The sequence below is a fragment of the Jatropha curcas genome, chromosome 9, assembly GCF_041381405.1.
Source record: "Jatropha curcas cultivar XTBG-Jc1 chromosome 9, XTBG_Jcur_1.0, whole genome shotgun sequence".
Lineage (NCBI taxonomy): Eukaryota > Viridiplantae > Streptophyta > Magnoliopsida > Malpighiales > Euphorbiaceae > Jatropha > Jatropha curcas.
This window is the reverse complement of record NC_143159.1, coordinates 26,858,315-26,879,344: the sequence shown is the minus strand read 5'-3', so window position 1 is coordinate 26,879,344 and position 21,030 is coordinate 26,858,315. Positions and strand designations below refer to the sequence as shown.

At 33.6% G+C, this 21,030-nt stretch overlaps 2 protein-coding genes across 2 annotated transcripts; one reads left to right on the top strand and one right to left on the bottom strand.

Moving 5' to 3' along the window:
- On the bottom strand, window positions 1–12,220 carry LOC105639504 (Rab3 GTPase-activating protein catalytic protein; the record flags this gene model as incomplete). The annotated part of the gene is given in 22 exon segments (XM_012223596.4): window positions 1–123; window positions 472–680; window positions 774–951; window positions 1,559–1,836; window positions 2,125–2,164; window positions 2,539–2,610; window positions 2,707–2,890; window positions 3,925–4,001; window positions 4,122–4,211; window positions 5,000–5,133; window positions 5,279–5,407; window positions 5,941–6,033; window positions 6,162–6,268; window positions 6,856–6,982; window positions 7,314–7,545; window positions 8,830–9,001; window positions 10,060–10,157; window positions 10,233–10,300; window positions 10,390–10,504; window positions 11,541–11,604; window positions 11,810–11,853; window positions 11,997–12,220. Coding segments are annotated over 22 exon segments (2,691 nt in total), but the record flags the coding sequence as incomplete, so codon positions are not given.
- Window positions 12,221–15,821: 3,601 nt separating this feature from the next.
- Window positions 15,822–19,729, top strand: LOC105639498 (Protein kinase superfamily protein). The gene is made up of 3 exons (XM_012223579.4): window positions 15,822–16,439; window positions 16,769–17,852; window positions 19,242–19,729. Exons 1-3 carry the CDS (start codon window positions 15,988–15,990, stop codon window positions 19,533–19,535), a joined length of 1,830 nt encoding a protein of 609 aa, XP_012078969.1. The 5' UTR covers window positions 15,822–15,987; the 3' UTR covers window positions 19,536–19,729.
- The last annotated feature ends 1,301 nt before the right edge of the window (window positions 19,730–21,030 follow it).

Here is a 21,030-nt window from a genome sequence, read left to right as displayed (position 1 = left end):
GCCATTGAGAAGATTACCCATGCTTAGTACTTTTCTCCACGACTGGTTAGCTGAAGGCGGCGTGAACATATCCGAGATGAGTTGTCTCTCTTTCATCCCTACTTTCTGCTTCATATCGAACTCCTAAGTGAAGCATATTAATTCAAATTCAAATCCATGTTCACAATGTAAGCTCTAAAGAAAGGACAAGTTTACCGATATTCTCAATGCTAATAAAAGGAAAAGTAATAAAACTTCCACAAACAGTCAACTTGAAACTTCATTTGATGCAAAAATCAATCTGGAAATTTGATTTTCAATACTTAGATAAATTTCAGTAGTACTTCCCACATTTTTGTAGCAATATGATAATGAAAACCCATGAAGAAATCAACTTTCTCAAATTTGATTTATGCTTCACTAGAAGATAAAATTGGAATGAACTACTAGATTGCGGATATAAACACGTTTAACAACATAAATACAGTTTACCCTTTGATTGATGTCTGGGGAGCCTGTCCCCATTTTTGGAAGGTAATAATTGTAGTAGTTGGTGAAGATTTCTTCAGAGAGACGTGGTGCTTGCATGAACTTCCGATGAAGAGAAGCTGCAAGAGTAAGTAACTTCTCAACATGTTCAAAGATTGCACATAGCCGTCTTAGGTCTTCTATAGTCTCACTGTTGCCAGATAAGCTATTTGCTGAGACAAAAAGGATTTTTAGTATTAGTAAACTTGCTCCAGGAAAAACATAAATTACTCGTAACATAACACTGACAAAGATGAGATATTTACTTTGCAGAGGCTTCAATATAGATGCCATTGTACGGTAAATCTGTTCAATTTTCGCTGTCATCTGCTTCAAGCCTCCAAAATTAGTCTGACTCAATGTGTCGGCTGATGCTCTGAAGGCAGTACAAACCATTTGCTCTAGAAGTTGATGGGGCTGTAGTGTCTCCAAGTAGTGAAGAACCTACAGATTTGAAGTTCAATCGTGAAGTAACAGAAGTACAAGTTCAGTAACATGGGAAAGCTAACAAAAATATAGTTCGGCAATAAATACATTGCTTTGACATGGAACAAAAGCCCAATACTCCAGTACTGCACAACACTAGAAACTAGAAAGGGAACAACACATGAAAGGGAACTTTTAAGGAGGAACCACTGAATGACTATAGGTTGACCTCCATTTCCTCTTTTGGACTGAAAAGGACATACCTCAAACCTCAAGGCTCAAACATACTTCTGGTACAAAATATAGGATGCTACAATATTACATTGCAAGGAACTGTTAAACATTTTTGTGTGGAAGAGCAACAAGTTTATTATCAGAATTGAAATAAATTTGATGATGAGGAGTCGTTATCAGATTGTTCCAACTAACTACATTTACTGATCATCTTTTTATGGACCCTTAAGATAGTAACCTACTCCACACCCTCAAAATATGAATTTCTTAAACTGGATTTAGAAAAAAAAGGGGGTCAAATTAAATATTATTGCAGTTCCCTTTTAGCAGCACGGAAATAGAAGGGGAAAAAATGTTGGGGGGGGGGGGGGGGTGGAAGAGAGAGAGAGACCTTTTCTCCTTCTCGATTTGGGTCCAGGAGTGGTTTCTGCTCATAAGCTGGCAAAGCAGGTGCATCATTCCAAATTTTTCGCCACAAATTTCCATGTTCAGACATTCGTTGTGAAAGTCTGCCTCGAGGAGGCCAGCCATCCTTCAAACTATCCATTGTTGAACTTCTGGACAGTCCAGTATCTTCAGTTTCATCAGTCTCCCAATCTCCAGGAGAATGCCACCGAATAAAATCTTCAAAAATGGCATCAGGATTTGCTGCTTTGAATGCTGCCATGTCTAATTCATATTTCCAGAAATCATTGATCAAGGATCTTTAAATGGAGGAATAAAATTGAACATGTATTTGAAAGCTGATAAAAATTTATAGCAAACGAATTGGTCATTGAAGTAAAACGGATGAAGTGAATTGGAACAACCTTTCAACACTTTCTCAACCCCCACCAGACCTTTTATTAAATGATACGGACATGGGGGCTTCCCACTTAATGGAAACAGCACAAAAGTTTATAAAGTAGTTGATATACCAGGAACTGAAATGAATAAGATTTGAAGCAAATTTAGTACCTGATGACAAGATATCTCTCTCCAACTGAGCAGAAAAGTTCTGCAATAAAATGATACCACCCAGTTCATGATGACAGAAATGTTCAAGCAAACATGAATGAAAGACATATTGCACCAATCCTCTTTCCAAGAATAAACAAAAAAAGGAGAAGATTTACAAAGAATGCAGTTTCAATCATAAAATGGGGGCTTAATGTCATCCATGGTTACTAGATTAAACAGTAATTTCAGCACAGCCACTCAACTTCAATCTGTCACATGGAAATCGTTTTTAATTTATTTCATATTGGCGTCAAAATTAAGAAGAAATAAGCAAAATTTTTGTGGTAGTCAAACCAGAAATTTTCCTTTTCACAGCTCCAGTGATATCAAAATTGACTTTGTAAACTAAAAGATGTGCAAAAAGCAACTTACGAAAGAATCACCAGATGCCTCAACAGCCTGCAATCGTTCTTCATGCATGTCTTCTGTCATAAGTGGTGGATCCTATAGAAATTCACCAAAAAAAAATGTTATTTTATATATCGAATTTCGCAGGATACACCTGCAATAAGAACGTAAAGTGAACTAGAGTCAGAAAACCTGTGTGAAAGGGCCATGCATGCACTGACATGACTTCAGAAGCATCATGGATCCCACCACACCAGCTGAGCCTCTCCTGGTACGATCTGAAGATTTTAGATCATTAGACGTCACATCCTCATGCTTCATATTGAACTTTGCTGACATTAGATCAGAGCCATGCAAGCCATCCTGCATCATGGGGCTGCAATATGTACAGCAAGAATTATATACAAGTCATATGCAGGATATACAAAAAAAATTATACTCAAAAGGACACGCAAAAGTTGAGTAGACTAAATTTAAATCTAATCCAATGTGAAGCAACTTGTTTCTCTTGAAAAATACCCATTCCCAACCAAGGAGAAAAGAAAGGCTCTCTTCTTTGGAGAGAGGCCTGGTTAAACTTACATCACAAGTCAGCAATATGTGCAGAGTGTCCGTGCTACAGACATTTAACAACTAGCTTGTCCCAAAAGACAGAGCAAAATGATGCAAACTGATATCTATCAGGACAATCTCTGCACTGAAAGCTTGTAACTCTTTAAATTACCTTTATGATTATATTTAAAAAATGTAAGAACAAAGACAGAAAGAAAGGAAAAAAAAGAACCTTTTTTACCTAAAAGTTAACTACACAGTAGCAAGATGAGCCAATAACTGTATAGTTACATTATTCAAGAATCACAAAAACAAAAGAAAACGGGAAAAATCACAAAAATAAAAAAACTTTGACAGATGTGTAGACTAATTTTCCAATTTAAAACATGCAGGCCATGTATATCAGTACATCTATCTGAGATAAATGATGCAGTACACGCATCCATAGTACTAGGAGCACGTTCTCTTCTCATACGGAGAAACCATGGAAACAAACTCAGACATTATGGAAAACAACCTAATCACATTAGTATAACCTGAACTGATCTCTACATGTTAGCGGTGAAAAAGGAAGAGGCATACCCATACACTTTATGAAATGATCAGGGGAAGGGCGCCCCATTTTCAAGCTAATGATTGATGTCATCCCCATCAACTCCAAGACTAGAATGACTATGATAGGTGCAGGTTAATGAAAAATATCAAAAAGAAGAAAAATAGTAGTAGTAAATTTTCAGAAGTCAAACAGCGATAAGCTTCTCTTGTTCAACAATAAAAAATAACAAAATCAACAGCTGTAGACGCTTTAACTAGTCAATTTTTACATAGAAAATAAAGGAGCTCTCACTTGCTTTTCACCTGTCAGGAATCCCATCAAACTTTTTTTCATCAGGTAAATGCATATTAGTTGTCTCATTTCCCACTAAAACATCCTCCTGCATATTTAATTGAACAAATTTACAATTCCAAAGTTGAAAAAACAAAAATCATATCCAAGAAATTTCAACACGAGCAGCAACTAAAAGAACAAGATAAAACAAAAGCAGCTGAATCACCTTGCTATGAGCATAAGTATTATCATTGTTTTCTACACAATCTTGAAATTCTTCATTTAGTTCACACTTCTTCTCAATGCATATAGCAAGCTGAACAATAAAAGGCAAAGTGATTTTCCTTGTTATCATGAGTGCTATGAAAAGAATAGACCCACTTCAAAATTTTAGATCTAAATCTCGAACCGCCATTTTGAACATATGACTAGATTGCACTTAAAAAAGTGAAAACTGCAAATGGTAATCTATTTCTGGAATCCACGTTATATCCACAACTCAAACACTCATCATCAAAATACTCAACTCAAATACAGAAAACAAAAACTAGTATCCTCATCTTTTCAAAAGGAAGTAAGTTCAGTGAACAAAAGCGAAGAAATAACATCACAAAAAGGACGTTGCAACAAAGATTTACCTCACAAAATTAGAGGGACAACAAAAACAACAACAACCAAGCCTTAGTCCCAAACTAAGTAGGGTCAACTATATGAATCCTTTGTTTCAAATATGATGAACTGGTTTGAGTTTGACTAGCAATTGGTTCACCTTGAGTTTGATTTAATAATTGCTAAAGAATTTTTTCCTCCAAATAATAGTTTTATTCAATTAGAATAAAACTATTATTTGTTATTTGTTTTCTTAAAATTACTATGTCAAGGGTATTTCAAGAAATAAAAGCAAATGAATTCTCAATTTTGAATGTATTCCAAATATAATTATATGGAATTCAATTGAATTACACGTTTTAAATTAAACATACTAAACATAAAAAATTCATTTACAAATGAATTTCACATGGACCATATTCTCAAGTTTGTATGTTGAAACAATCTGCAAGATGCAAACTCGACTACTATCATTTAAAAAATAAGAAGCATTACCATTTGTAATTTCTGGTTAATCAAACAAGTTGACAAGTCAATGGAACCATTAGAAGGCATTTTAGGCAAAGGTTGTGACTCCTCCCAACACCAACGGACCTCACGAATAAACTCTATCCAGAGTGCAGCAACAGCTTAAAAAGAAAAGCATTAACTCAGTCAAGAAAAGCACTAGAGTAAAAAATCTTACTAAATTCATGTTTTATATGAGTTGGAGTATTAACATTCTTACATGTCCATATTTAAAGTGAATATAACATGTCCTTTTTTCATACATACCACGTATGTTGCAGTTCCCAACCCATAGAGAATGTAGACAAAACTGTGCAAAAAGAGACCCCAGAGGTGCACCTTTTATAGCTCGAGAACTCTTATGCTCGCCTTTGGAAAAATTTGGGAGTCGAGATCCTGTGAAAGAAAGAGGATAGTTGAGGACATCAAGAGAAAAAGGTATAGTTGAGGACATCAAGAGAAAAAGGTAAAGGTTCCCACTTGCTGGTTTCCAAAAAAGTACTAATCCAAAATCAAATATATTTGCAAGTACAGCAATCAGTTAGGTGTTATCAAAGAAATGAATCGCTTACAATGATATTTTCTATGACGCAAACAAATACCTCAATCTTCCCCCTATTTTATTAATTGGAACTTCTTTCAGACCCCTATAATTCTGCTCTTACAATGCAACCAACTTAAAAGTTTCAATTCCAAGTCCAACCACATGAGATTTGTTTACTTAAATCCCTTTTGCAGTTCTGCTAAAATCCATGGGACTAATGCCTTCTTGTAGTGGATAAAATCGTATGCACCAAATCCAATGGATCAAATAAGGCATAAAGGAGAATAGGTAACAGAATGATATGATTACAATGCAAATATAAATCACCAACAAATAGAAGAAGTGCCAGAAAAGTGCCCATTAAAAAGAGGAGAAAAAAATGTACCCTCATGAAAGAGATCTTTGAGCAGCCGATCAATTACTGTTGGAGGGGGTAAAATCATTGAGGTCTTGAGATTATCAGAACCTGGGTTTTCAACTGCCACAAACAAAAAACAAGAAGAAAGGAGTATTACAAAGGCTCTAATAGACCAAATACAACTTACCAGATAAAAGGAAATCAAAAAACTAGAGTAAGAAGATACTATATATGAAATTATGTCAAACCTGACACAAAATCCTCCATGAATTGGGCATTAAAAGACATATACAATGCATCAACCAAAAGGCGCAATTGGGAAGCAAATCCAATTCTGTTTCCATCTGAATTATCACTTTAAAAAAAAATTCAGAAGGAATTTTTAATAAAATTAACGAAATGGAAAAGCACCATAAGGTAATAATGCCTACCAGAAGAAAGATTGCTAGATCAAGTTTATCCAATATTGCACCATATAACATACATGACAAAAAGGAAATATTGCTAAATCCAGTTTATCCACTATTTTAGTTAACCAAATTTTGAATTAAATAATCTAAATAAAGATGAATATAATACAACACAAAAAATTGACTAACCAAATAAAATAAGCTACACATCCACTTCTCCAGTATAGAACTTGGTTTACAATTACTATGCCTTCTATTTAGCAGTAGTGTGTTACTGCTAACTGCTAGGAATTAAAATTTGCTTTATAAAGTAATAGTTGATCAAATAATAACTATATTAGACAATAATTACTTGAGTAATACCTAGCCTACACAATTTTTTCAATTTTCATAGGTCCTCTCAATAATGTCAGGCTAAGATTGGATCGACAAAATGTAACAAACTAAGATCTGCCAAGTGATTATGACATCCATGCTAGTGTACAAATAATATTTCAGTTATAACAAGACCTATTGAAAAAGTAATTCTTACAGATTTGGAGACAAGATTGGACGTATCATCCAATTTTCAGCGTCATGAGGTGAGGCATTTTCTAATTCAGCCATCTCAAGGGAGCTTTCTACCATCTTTTCTGACCATGTGGCAATTAATTCGAATCCTGTCGGTAGTTAAATTATCAAAGGTAAGAAATCCATTAGTTTCCAGATTCAAAGGCTCAAGGTAAAACAAACATAAACATGAAATGTAAGCTCATAAATGGCCCAAAAAATGGAAGCAATGAAAAAGAAATAAGAAAAAAGGAAGATAATATAAAAAAGAGATTATTCAGTTAGGAAGATAGCATAAAGGTCATACCGATCTATTTATGATGTAAATAAAAAGTGCAAGCGCTGTAATATGTTGTGCACATCACTCAAATATGTCGGAAGCAAACATATTTCTATCAGCATGTTTCAGCTTCTAACACTCACAAAATCATTTAAGTTTACCTTTTATTGGATTCTCTGCAGAATACCACTCACTCCAAGGACAATCATCATCCCATTGTGATCTGTTATGGGTGTCAGAATCACCACCAGGATCTTTTTCATGTTCTCCAATTTCAACAGCAGGACTCTGAAGATCATTGTCATCATCATCATTGGGAATAGTTCTGTATGTTGACTTCATCGTAAAATGAACTTTGAAAAGGCGCATAGCATAATCCACTGTGGAGTAGGCCTTCACCAGAAGATAAATTAACTATTGATATCATTGTTAAGGAAAAAAAATATCAAATCTGAGCACAAACATCTACCACAATAAACTGTTACAAGAACACCTTGCACAGACTTGGGCGTGAAACATTATTCAGGTCGTTAGAAGGAAGAAAATATCACCACTCTTGCAGGCCTCAGCTAAGAATTTTGTTTTCATAGTTTATCAATCGAAAATCAAGCAACAATAATGCCAGAGGAATATGAATGGGCCCTCCAACAAAGACTCAAAAGTCAATTCATCCCTCACACTTCTGTTTCTGTCAATCAGACCCTTCAACCTTCTAATTTTATTTGATTAAGTCCTAATTTCTAACATTGTTAAATAAAGCATTAAACATGTGAAAGTACAAACTCCGTACTTCAAGGGGCCCTTATCTCACTACAGCCAAACAACAAGCTCTATCTCTCCCTCTCCCTATCCTCTGTTTTCTAGTTCTCCTTTTTGCTTCAATTAATCTGCAATCCCTATTGTTCAAAAAAAAAAAGGTAATGTCTATGTATTTTCAATTAATACCCTAGTTTCTAATCTCCTGAAGCCTCTAGATTTCTCCTTCACCCACAACTAAACCTCTCACATCTCAGTTTGCCCAAAACTTTGCCAGACAATTTCTCATTTTGTCAATTTGGGGATATCCTTACTAGTTGATTTGGGAATAGGATTTGGGATTCAGAACTTTTTTCTTTTAAGAAATGATGAAGTCTGTAGCTATAACAATAATGATGACAATCAGATTAAACTTGGGTGGGTTCGGATTCAGATTTGAGATATGAGAATGGAAATTAGATTTAGAGTTCCTGACGGGCAAAAGGACGATGGTGATGATGATGAAAGGTCATCCCAATGTTGTTTAGTCACATTCCAGCTTGTTTTTTTCATTAACGGCCATTTTTCTCTAGTCTCCAATGATCATTATGCTATATCACATTTAGAGATGCCTAGTTATGAAAAAAAAAAAAAGACAAGAAAGCTAACAGATTACTGAAAAATTAACTGATGTTACTATCATGCGACTTTCAGGTGACTTTTTGGGACTATTAACCAAAAATAGAAGGTCGAGGGGCTCGATTGACAAAATTTGTTGTAGAATGGAAGAATTGACTCTTGGGTCTAATTTGGAGGATCAATTTGGGCCTTTGGCCAACATGAATAACACAAAGGCAAGCACAACCATTTGGTGAACCACAAGTTTGGCACAACAGTAACACTAACAGGAATATACAAATTATTGAACTCTGAGTAGCTTACAAACTTAGAAACAAATAGCTCATATAGCCCTTCCAAATGCATAAGCTTTACTGGGACCTGGCTGCCAATATGATCTGCCTCAAATCTTCTAGTGAAAACAGTTCCCATATTTTGAATTCCAATATAAGCTTTTCGAGAAGGATCATGCACCGGAACAAATGCTGGCCACAAGCTGCACATTCCAAGTATTAGAGTCCATTTTGGCTGTGCAAAATAAAGATGGTTTAGCATATATATCACTGTTCTTAACGGTGTTCCTAGGTGCAAGGCACCACCAGGTGTAGGTGCCTTGTGTAGACTATACCCAAGGAAGGTGTGATCTTGCCAGGCACAGCCTTGGGCTTAGGCACGCCTGAATTTTTTAATTGTTTTATCCGTTTTAACTAATTTGTAGGTCTAGACTTAGAAACTAAACATTCGTTATAGACACCTAATGCAAAATGGGAACTTCTGAACTTTCTCAAGGTTCGTATTGGAACCTAATGCAAAAGGGGAATTTTTGAACTCTTAATGACTTAATCTAACTAACTGTTAAAAATCTCATGTAACAACGAATACTCCAAAAGTCATCTTCTCCATTCTTCCAATGTCAAGTAGCACACCATCCAAGGTATGTTATGTCATTCTCTTCTCCTTCTGCTTTCCATGATATTTCCCTGTTCTATCTATGATAGTTTTCTTTTTTGTTCATCTTCCAAACACTCTCTCTTTCTATTCTTTCCCTTAAAAATTATTTTTTTTTTCTCATTTGCTCTTTTTTCTCATCTTCTATGATAAATTCTTTTTTCAGTTTTTCTCTTTTTCATGTTTCATTTGCATGATTCTCAGTTACAAAGTTTTTCTTTTAATCTAGGCCACTTCAGCATGTGAATATGTTTAGGACCTTTTTTGCACCTTATTATTCCAATAGGAAATACAGTTTTCCTATTTTTTGTGCCTCATATCCGCCAGGCACACACCTGGCTTTGAGCCTTCTTCCTCAGGCTCCAAATCCATTTGTGCCTTAGTGTGGTTTCAGCCTTTAACAACAGTGACATATACAAGATTATAACAGTTCAAACCACAACTATTAAATTGTTCAACTGAATTTTAATAGGCGAGGATGCAATATACATATGATATCAACCCAAAGAACATTCTTCATGTTGCACATAATGCAATAGATATCGTTTAAGCACATATACTGCCACACTTCCCTAACAACCAAACAACAATATCTTAATGGCCTACCTGGAACAATTTGACAAAGCAATTGCAATTGCACTTAAGAGCTTGCTAGCCTCTGGTGCGTCAAGAACCACGCCACTGGCACTTTGAGGAGCAATCACCTGGTAATTTAAACATGCCTGCAAAGATGAAGAAAGTACTAGATAGTGCAGAACAAAAAGTAAGATTATGCTTACCAAAAATTCTTTTACACCAAAGCATAACTGCAGATCATGCAAAGTGCAATCCCAGTCTACTCTTTTTCCTGTGCAAACCAAAACTTAAATAAAGATATGAAACACGGTAAAAGACAGCAATAGAAGAAAAATTATTAGAATGAATTGTTGCAAGTACCGCCAGTGTTCATCTCAAAATAATATTCCATGCTATAGCTTTTCATAGCATATTTCAACTCAAATTTGACCTTATATAATTTCTCAGAGAAGTCCAATTGAACTGCACCCTTTGCCTACAAGAAAACAAAAAGAAAATCTGTAGTGTAGGATGGGAACAAAAGAATAAGGGAAGATGGATTTAGTTTTACTAACAGGTTAAGACAATCAGAAGTTTAATAATAACATAGTCTAGCACATAAATTTTTCTATCATGCTCATCGAGCAAGAATCCAATATTCATATGATTAATACATAATAATTTTTTCCTTTTAGCAACTGATAGGGATGAACCTTGTCCCACATTCAAGAGTGTGAGCGATATAAAAAAGAATACATCCTTTCCATGTGATGCAATTTCTAAAGGAAGAAAACTGCAAAAAGGTCCAAGATAGCCAAAGTTGAGATCCAGGATCTATTTAGCATTTTACTATTAAGAAATTATGTTGATTGGAGGTTGTAGGAGATGCTGTTAAGAAACAATACATCTTAAGTATGTTGATTGAAGGCTATTAAAAATCATTTTTAAGGTGAATATGTTTAGTCGTTAAAACTCCAAAATAATTAAACAATGGTTCGAATGTACTATTTTGCAACAATATCTAAAAGCGTACTTCTCGAAGAAGCAGTTTCTACCCCACTATCAAATAGAATTATAGACATGAATCTAGGTCCACCATCAATCTTGGTAGTCAAAGAGGCAAGGCAATCATCCTAACGGACTTCCACAATTTGGTGCTATTGACTAATAAGCAACGAACCTTGTGAAACATTGAAGAATTTAGCAAGTTAAGATGATTGTAAGCAAGGACTAATCACCCATCCTTTCCAAATAAGATGCTTTTTCTCAATAATCACTCATAGGAGAAAGATGGGTATATTCTTAGGTAAAAATAAATCAGACGCAATAACACTCAGCCTAAGCTTGTATTGCATTTGACTCGAAGCACAATAGCTGGCAACACAAAATGCAATCTGTTCCAATAATTAACACCCAAAACAGAAGATAATAATTTTTTTCTAGGGTAGCAGGAAAGGAATATATTAGATCACATTGTCAATTACACAACAATCAAATGAATAAAACTAGTTCATTAATCAAAATTGGCGTACCAACAAATTCTTTGGACCATCAGCCAACCACTGCCGACAAACTGCCTCAATTTCAGATATAAACCTACGAATCAAGAGAAAACAAATAAATATCGATCTTCCCAATCCATTAAGTGGCTAGGTCACAAACTTCAAATATAAGGCAGAAATGTGCATATATATGTGCGAGCGAGCGAGCTCGCCTACAAGCTTGTATCAGTTCCATGTTTAAAAAGGACATATGAAGTTCCATTGCTGAAATTTAAAAAAAAAAAAAAAAAAAAAAATACCTTTCCCATGAAGAGGCAAGTGTGAAGTCGTCAAATCTTTCAAGCTGCGACCAGTAAATTTAACCAGAAGAAAAACAATCAGTTTATCCAAACAATTATCCAAGTAGAATTTACTGATGAATTATGAAATTTTGAATGTTATTTCAGAAAGAAAATTATACTAATAGTTACAAAAAAGAAAGTAAACCTCCTCTTCCTGAGTTTCGTCTTGTACAGATGGCTCCACTGTACTAGTGGACGCCATAAGAGATCAGTCGGTCTCGGTTTCCTAAAGATCTCAACGAAACGTAAAATGGGCAGTCAGTGAGTGGAATTGCATAGAGAAAGCCAAGTCTGCATAAGGAATAGAATAGATCTGTCTTTTTTTGTACACGAGTCGAATAGAGACATGCAAATTTTTTCCCTTCAAAAACTGAAATATAAAATATGAAAATTTGAAAAACTACAAATGTGATTAAATTTGTGACAAAATGGACTCTTGGCCTAAGTTCCGTTCCCTTCAAATTTACAGTTTTCGCCATTCTTTTTTTTTTTCAACATTAAAGTTATCAATTACTATTTTTTATCAATTTTATCCTTATTTAATACTACTTATATTAAATTTTATTTCAATTAGATGAGCATTAATTAAAAAATAATTTAGTCAATTAATTTTATTTTAATTGAGGTGATTTAATTTTTTAAAAAATTTTTATAAAAAAATCAAAAGTCAGTCAAATGTAATGAGAAAATAAAAGTAAAAAAAAAAAAAAAAAGCTTGTTTCACCCTTTAAATTTGGCCAAATATCTAAATTGCCCAAAAATTAATTTTTGGCAATTTTCACCTAGCAAAATGAGTGAATTAACCCGTTATTTAGACTATGATGCACATGCAATCAACAACAAGATAAACAAAATAAGTGTATTATCTGTAATTCGGCTTAGGGCTTAGTTATAGTTATGGTTTTTCGTCCTCCTGCAGATGCATTTAGTGGGAATCGAACCTAAGAGCTTTTTCTATATGTCCAGTCTGTATTACCAACTAAGGTACAACTTGTCGATAGATGTGTTCCTTTTTTGTCTTAAAAGTTTTACTTTTTAAATTTCTTGCATCATTTTATCTATGTTTTTTGTATTAGACCCCAAAAAGTTAATAAGATCAACTAAAAACCTAAGCGAGAACTCTATAACTCGAGCTCAAAGAAGGATGTTTTATAGAACATTCTATAAGATTTTTAATTTAAGTGTTTAAATTGAATTAAATTCATCTTAGTTCAGTTCTCCAATTTATCGACAGAAATCAAAATTGATCAAATTCTATTGAGTTTGACGCATAATGATCATTTATTAAAAAATGACTCTGGTTATCAAAGAAAGACCATGTACAAACGCACCAATAAATTGCCATCAAAAGCATAATCTAACCCTTCAGTAAATCAAAAAAATTTTCCAAACCTAGTAGTAGTAACATCTTCGAATTTTTCTCTATTACCACTATTTTTTTCAAACCCTAGAAACCCTAAAATCTTATTATCCAAATACATAAATCTGATTTAAATTGGTAAGTTTGAGAGAGAGATGACCAATTTAGTAAGAGGACATATTAAGAGAGAGAATGCAACAAAAAAGAAAACGTTGTGAAAGAAAGTTACGAAGATTAAGCAACTTTTATTTTAAATGAAATTACGTCGAAAGTAGTGTGTTTTACATTTTTTTTTTGAAAAAAGCATTATTTTATTCTTATATTTCGTTAAAATGCATGACTTTGCTCTTATATTTTTAGAAATACATAGTTGTATCCCTAATTTTTGTCTTTGTTACATTGTTATATATTTCTGATTACTTTTTTTTTTTTTGTTAAATACAATTACGGATTAGTTAGTTTGGTAAAATAAAGATAAAATAGTATTTTTGAAAACACATAGGGATAAAATAGTAATTTACTGATGAAAAGGTATAAAATTGACCAAAAAAAAAAACAGTATAATGGAAAAAAAAAAATAGAGATGGAACTATGTAATTTAAAAAATGCAGGACAATGTTGTATACCTGATTTATAAGTTTGGATTGTGAGTTAAGATCATCTAAAATTTTTCCCGTGAGCACTGTTTCACATGATTCTTCCCATTGTGGGGCACATGGGGCAACTTTATTTTTATATCATCTGGGTCCCATTTTTCAATGTCCAATCAAACCCGTTTGGACCCACATTTTCCTTCTCAAGTCAGCAAACACTGCTCCAATCTTAATAAGCATAAAGGGCTCACATGTAGATACGGTGTACATACGCATTATCTCATCTCTAACATACATACATCGCAATCACATATACAGACACAAATATCAAATCGAGACCTTCATCAAGTCAAGGCTTAAGTCCTTTCGGGCCATTCTTTATCTAGTTTTTTTTTTTTTTTTTTTTTTTTCAACAATTAGATCCTTAGCTTATTTGGTAAGGACTCAGGGATGATAATTTTATCCCATCGGCTAGTACTTGATTCAATCCGATTCAATTTTAACTGATTCAAATAGTGAATTCATCTCTAATTCAGTTTGAGTTATATTTTTATTATTCATATTATATCTGACCCAATTCGGATTTAAAAAATTTAATACCCGCTGTCTATATCCGATTTAATTAATGTTCTAAAATATTTAAAATAATTTTTTTTTTCAAAAATTATATATTTACACATTTTCAATTATAAATAATGCTACAATTATATTTAATATTTTTATATTATATTTTTTGTTAAGTCAAAATAATAATTTTATAATTTTTATTTAATTTTTATCTTTGAAAAAAATGCTAATGAGTATTTGAAGGGATTCGGGTTGCCATCCTCTGTAATGCCAATTACGTGTTACCACGATGCCTCATCTCCCTATACATTTATATTAAAAGTATTATATGATTTAAGAATGTGTAATTTGATTGATTTTTCATTTCTTATAGAAAATGTAGAGAGCTAATAACTTCAAATTGTCCTATTTACTATATAAGTTATCACAAAAGCTTGATTCGATATAATTTATTTACAATTCAACCACAATAATATATATATATATATATATATATATATATATATATATAAATTTACTCACAAACTTCGTTGTTTTAAGGCCTTGTTTGGTAGCAATGTTTGAGGAAGCGTTTAGTGTTTTGATAGAGTTGAAACATTATCTTAAGTAATTATTGCGTTCGGTAATACAATATGTATCATAATGTTTAAAGTTTGAGATAGTGTTTTATGAAACATTATTTTTACTAACGTTTTGGGTTTTATAATTTTTTTATGACACTTTACTTCATGTACCTGTCACTTATTTTTACATTGTTTCTCGTTTTCATATCATTTTTTTGTCATTTTATATTAAATATCTAATCAAAAGTTATTTATACTGAACACTTCTATTCTAAATCGGTATATAATCATTAACAACTAACTACTAATAAAGTACAACTATCAAAATAATTAAAAGCTCCTAGAACAACTAAATTTGCGAACAAATCCTAACATTATAGCATTTTCAATTTTCACTCCACCTAACAATACTTTAATTTATAAAATTATATATATTAAATACTTGAATTTGCAAAATCATTTTTAAAAATATTTTAACTTACAAATTAGATCAATTAAATACTTATTAAATGGAAAAAGTATGTAAAAACTAAAAAGTTATACTAACTGCATATTAAAAAATATTTTTTGTATAAAAATTTAAACTTAAAAAAAAGTTAATATTAATGTAAAAAGTCTATAATATTATTAAAATTTTTGAAAATTTAAATATATAATGCATTATCGAGAAGGTTCAGGGCGCCAAATAATTAAAGTTGGAGATTTAAAACGGTGAATTTATGTATTAGGACACGTTAATATTCATGCCTCATTCCAGAATTCAAGGACGTGTCTGTTGTCTCATGTTTCACATGATCCGACGGTTGAGAGCATGGGAGTTCTTACTAGCAAGATAGGTTCTACCTCACCATAACCTTTTCTCCATAAAATTTATTACACTTCACCTTCCTAAACAAAAACCACCCCACTTCTTCATTTTCCCTCTGTCAGAACAAATGGCCAAACCCAGCAATCTGAAACAGAGACCAAACCATTTTACCTTTTAGTTAAGCATAGTCACACTAGTCTTGATTCGTAACTCCAAACCCACATTTCAAACTTCTCCACTGAGCCATGGCTGCAGCTCTAGAGTGCTGGTCGAGCAGAGCTAGTACCGATGAGGACATGGTAGAACAAGTCCTGATGCGAACTCAAGACAGATCAGAAACCACGTTGAATAGTGGAAGTTTCTCTTCTTCATCTTCAAATCTTACAATCAAAGACCCATCATCCTCTGCGATGCAGAAGCGGTTTCAGAAACTCAGTCGAAATGTGTCGGAGGCGATTGCTTCGCTTAAGAACTCACTGAATCTTGACTCACCCCGCGACTCGCAAGTACAGGTCCTCCAGCAGCAGCAGCAGCAGCAACTACCGCAACTGAATAATAATGCCGCTAAGATTGAAAGCTGCAGAAAGGTCGTGTGGGCTAGTGTTGTAAGGAACTTAACGCAGCTGTACCCAGGTAGCCAGTTGCCGGAGAAGCTCGTCTGCAATATTAGGAAGCATTACGATTCTTTGCCTCTCAGGTTTGATGCTTAGTTAAATATAGCTTAGCTGAGAACAATTGAGTTTAAATTCGGTTTCTGCTTGCTTTCCGCAAAAATGCAGTAAAAAAAGACGAGAGTGAGATTTTCTTTAATGTTAATTTGTTTCCTTTCAGGTTGTTAATAATAAATGATGGAATTTTGGAAATTGGATTGGACCTTATAATATTTTACTAAGTAAAGTAGTGATTTTTTTTCTCTCATCTCTGTATTTTTTTTGATTGATTTTCTGAAAAAGATTTCAGTTTTAAGTGGAGCATCTGGGATTATCTTCATTTGTAACTTATTTACTTTTGATGTTATTTTGACAGTTATGCGCAGGCCGAATTTGATATGAAAGATGTGTTTCTACACATAAAGTTGATCGAGCAGGCATCTGTGGATGAGCAACCAGCAATAATGATACAGGAAGTATCTGAAGATGATAATACACAAGGTTCTGTATTCAAGCTCACTTTTGCTTGTAACTCTTCAATTTCTTGGCCGGCAATGTCTGGTGCATTGGATAGTGCTTCCATTTGCTGTAAAAAGATTCAGATCTTTGAAAAGAAGGGTTTTACTCTTGGGGTTGTCCTTGTTTTAATTCAAGCTGGCCAAGAGAAATTGTTCAAAACCCGGATTGAAAGTGCTTTAAAATCTGCTATAAAGAAGCCTAAACAAACTACAGTGAAGCTTCCATTTGGACTTTGCGGGTGCCAAGAAGAGAATACTAGAGGGAGAGATTTTGGTGAAATTGAAGAGGATGTGAATGAACAGAATTACAGGAATGGCAATGAGAATTTGAATGTTAAAATTCAGCTTGAGATGCCCTTGCCCACTTCATCATTTATTGTATCAGTTGATGAATGGCAAACGATTCAGTCAGGTGGAGATGAGATTGGGAAATGGCTTTTGAACTCTGATAATCTTGAGTTTATTGATCAGATTGGACCCAATTCTTTTAAGGGTATCTACAAGGGCAAAAGGGTTGGAATTGAGAAGCTCAAAGGATGTGACAAAGGGAATAGTTATGAGTTTGAGCTCAGGAAAGACCTATTGGTGTTAATGACTTGTGGACATAAAAGTGTCCTGCAATTTTATGGTGTTTGTGTTGATGAAAATCATGGCTTATGTGTGGTTACCAAATTGATGGAAGGTGGCTCTGTCAATGATTTAATGCTAAAGAACAAGAAGCTTCAGATTAAGGAGATTATAAGAATTGCTTCAGATATAGCTGAAGGGATTAAATTCATGAATGATCATGGTGTTGCATATAGAGACCTTAACACACAGAGGATTCTACTGGATCGGCATGGGAATGCTTGCTTAGGGGACATGGGTATAGTCACTGCTTGCAAAAGTATGGGTGAGGCAATGGAGTATGAAACAGATGGCTATCGTTGGCTAGCCCCGGAGGTTAGTGTTCTATCTCTTGGTCTGAGTTTCCCAAATTAAAGTAGCTAAAAGATGTTGAGGTTGATCATGACTATGCAATTGAGGAAACATATTTTTGGTACTTCATAAACCTTAAAATTTAGAATGCATTTTGCATTGGTATTGTGACCCTAGTCTCTCCAGGCATTGAAACCATTCAATTGTTTTTTTTACATGCTAAAGGAATTAGTATATTTTGCTTTTATGCATTTGTGGAATGACATTTTTCTTAAAATTCTCACTTTTGTGATGGAATAATCTTTTTATTTCTTTTGAGCGCCCAAATAAACATAGGAAACTTTTATAGTGACTAGCTGTGATGTCAACTAGGGTCCCAGCCCTCCAGGAAATATTGGTTTTGTGGGGCATGGTTATTATATTTTGAGTTAGGTTGTAAATAGATAACGCATATTTTCTGCAATTGGATTTGGAGCTACTTATTTGACTTACTTTCCAAACACTGTTATCTGTCCCTGTAATAAATACAAGCTTTGTTATGCTTTGTTTGGAAAGGGTTAAATGTGGAGGGGGTGAAAGAGAGAGAAGGAGAAAATGGAGGGGGAAAATATTAAAATGGGACCCATTGAACATTTCACCCCAAATCACCCTAATTTGAGTTGAAAATGGCGAGAGGAGGATGATTTTCCAAATTATTGAATTCCCTCTTTTATGTCTTATCATTTAAAAAAACAATGAGTAATGAAAAATTATGTTTTCAATATTCCCTCCTCACTGTCTCCTCTCCATTCAAACAAATGGGATCAATAGTGCAACACTCACCCTCATTTTATTCCCCTCTTATTATTTTCCCAAACATGGTGTTACTTTCTTCATTCCCACCACTAACATGTTGAAAATTATTAGTGTGTTAAAAGGGCATTTTTTAGATCCAATGTATTCAGATGCTATTTTCTGCATAATCAACTGTTTATTAAAGAGGCTTTATACCACTTATCCCAACATAATTGCTTGAGCATGCTGAACATGTCTTCATAATTGTTTTAACTTTTATATTTCAATATGGTGTTTGCCTTTGCATGATCACTCCTACAAATCATTTCAGCCGCTATGTTGTTGCGTCCGTTGCCACCTTTACCAAAATTGTTTATCTAGTGGAGCCAGGTTAAAGGATCTTTTGAACTTTAAGCATCATTTTAAGTCCTTTTCCACACCTAATTTGTAAGCCACCATGTGAACACAACTTTTATCAAACTTCTGTACCTAAATTCTAGCACAAATGCATGATGATAATTCTTGACTTTGATGTGATTCATCTTTGTAATCAATCTACTAGTTTATATGCGCAGAAATTATAGCATGAATTGTCGGTGATTGAAGTGATTTTTTTTTTGCCTTCCCATTTTTGAACAGATCATTGCCGGTGATCCAGAGAGTGTCAGTGAGACATGGATGAGTAATGTATATAGTTTTGGGATGGTGATCTGGGAAATGGTGACTGGTGAGGCTGCATATGCAGCATGTTCACCTGTGCAGGCTGCTGTTGGAATAGCTGCTTGCGGCCTAAGACCGGATATTCCTGATGACTGCCCGCAAATCCTGAAATCTCTGATGACCAAGTGCTGGAATAATTACCCATCAAAGCGTCCTCAGTTCTCTGAAATTTTATCGATTTTATCACGGTTCAGCAACAACAGTACTAGGTAAAAAGTTAAATGTAGTTTGATTAATATAATTGAATTTTGTGTAAAGAAGGTACCTTAATTAGGTGCTGTCATGCATAAATGTAGATTTTTGGAAGTTAATATTAGCAGAAATGTTTATCCTCGGTCAATGAAAGAGTGAATAATGTGTCTTGATTTGAATTCTTTATGCGTGAATTTAATACAATCTTTTGCAAACTTCCTAGTCTCTTTTTATCAGTTAAACAGGAAACAAATCGGTAGTAAGACACGCTTGAATTCAGCGTCGGACTTGTGTAAGGTGAGAGGGATTGATGTGTAATTATAGGGTAAAGTATAATTGGGTCCCTAAATTATGTCCAAATTATCACTTAAATTCTTCTACATTTGATGAATAATTAGGACACTTCTAACTTATGTTTTATCTCACTATCAGATATTTTCACCAAAAAGTGTCTAATTAATGATAAAAAAGCTCACTTTTAAGACGGAAGAAGCTAATAGTGAGACGGAAACATGAGTTAGAGATATCATAGTTATTTCTCAGATGTAGAAGAACTAAAGTTTTAATTCGAACATAATTTAATTTAGAGACTCCGTTAATGATAAAAAAACTCACTTTTTAGGCAGAATAAGCTAATAGGGAGACAGAAGCATCAGATAGAGATATCATAGTTATTTCTCAAATGTAGAAGAACTTAACCTTTAATTCGAATATAATTTAATTAGAGACTCCGTTATATTTTACCCTATAATTATATTTTAAAGAAAATTATGTTCAAAAGAGAAAAAAAAAAAAAAGGGCAAGGATAGAAATTTTGGTGTAACGTACCTATCAATGATGGGATGAGGTGGTGGAACTAAAATATGGTTGCATGTATTTGTCGTCATGAATGACAATGGCTTTCAATGTGGTTCATTTATATAAGATAGCAAATAGAAAAAGAGCAAATGGAAAGATAGCCAATGTAGAAAAAGAATTAAAAAAGGAAAAAACAAAGTGAAAGCAAGATTGTGGTTGTCTATGTGTTCTTCCAATGGACCTACAAGTTTTGAGTGATACAAGGATTTGTGTCCTAGTGTTCATAGTTTGTTTATGTGAGGGTCCCTCATGTTTTTTTTGTCCAAACTTTAAAATATTTTAAATTATTATTAAAATAAATATAATATTTTAATATATTAAAATAAATATAATGCGATATAAGTTTAATTGCAGATTTATTTTACTTGTATGTTGTTTCTTTATTTATTATTTAGTCAAAATTATTATCACATACTATTGTTTGACAAAATTATTGATTCGTTCCTTAGGTAGTGAGATTTAGCCTTATTAAATTATACAATCCATTTATTCAAAAAGTGGTATTTTCCTAATTAAATAATAATTTGGTAGATTAGTTTAGGGTTTTTCTCTTTCCATTTTCTCTCTAGTTTATCTAACCTGGTTTTTGTTTGTGGCTACCGTTGTTAATCAGCGGTAGCTCCTTGCTTTTATTTTTTCTTTTCGCTCATGATCTTTT

Excerpts from the sequence above, each read along its gene's own strand:
- LOC105639498 (XM_012223579.4), top strand. The coding sequence starts at position 15,988 with ATGGCTGCAGCTCTAGAGTGCTGGTCGAGCAGAGCTAGTACCGATGAG. Across the intron at positions 16,440-16,768 it reads TACGATTCTTTGCCTCTCAG|TTATGCGCAGGCCGAATTTG; the intron begins GTTTGATGCTTA and ends TTATTTTGACAG. Across the intron at positions 17,853-19,241 it reads ATCGTTGGCTAGCCCCGGAG|ATCATTGCCGGTGATCCAGA; the intron begins GTTAGTGTTCTA and ends ATTTTTGAACAG.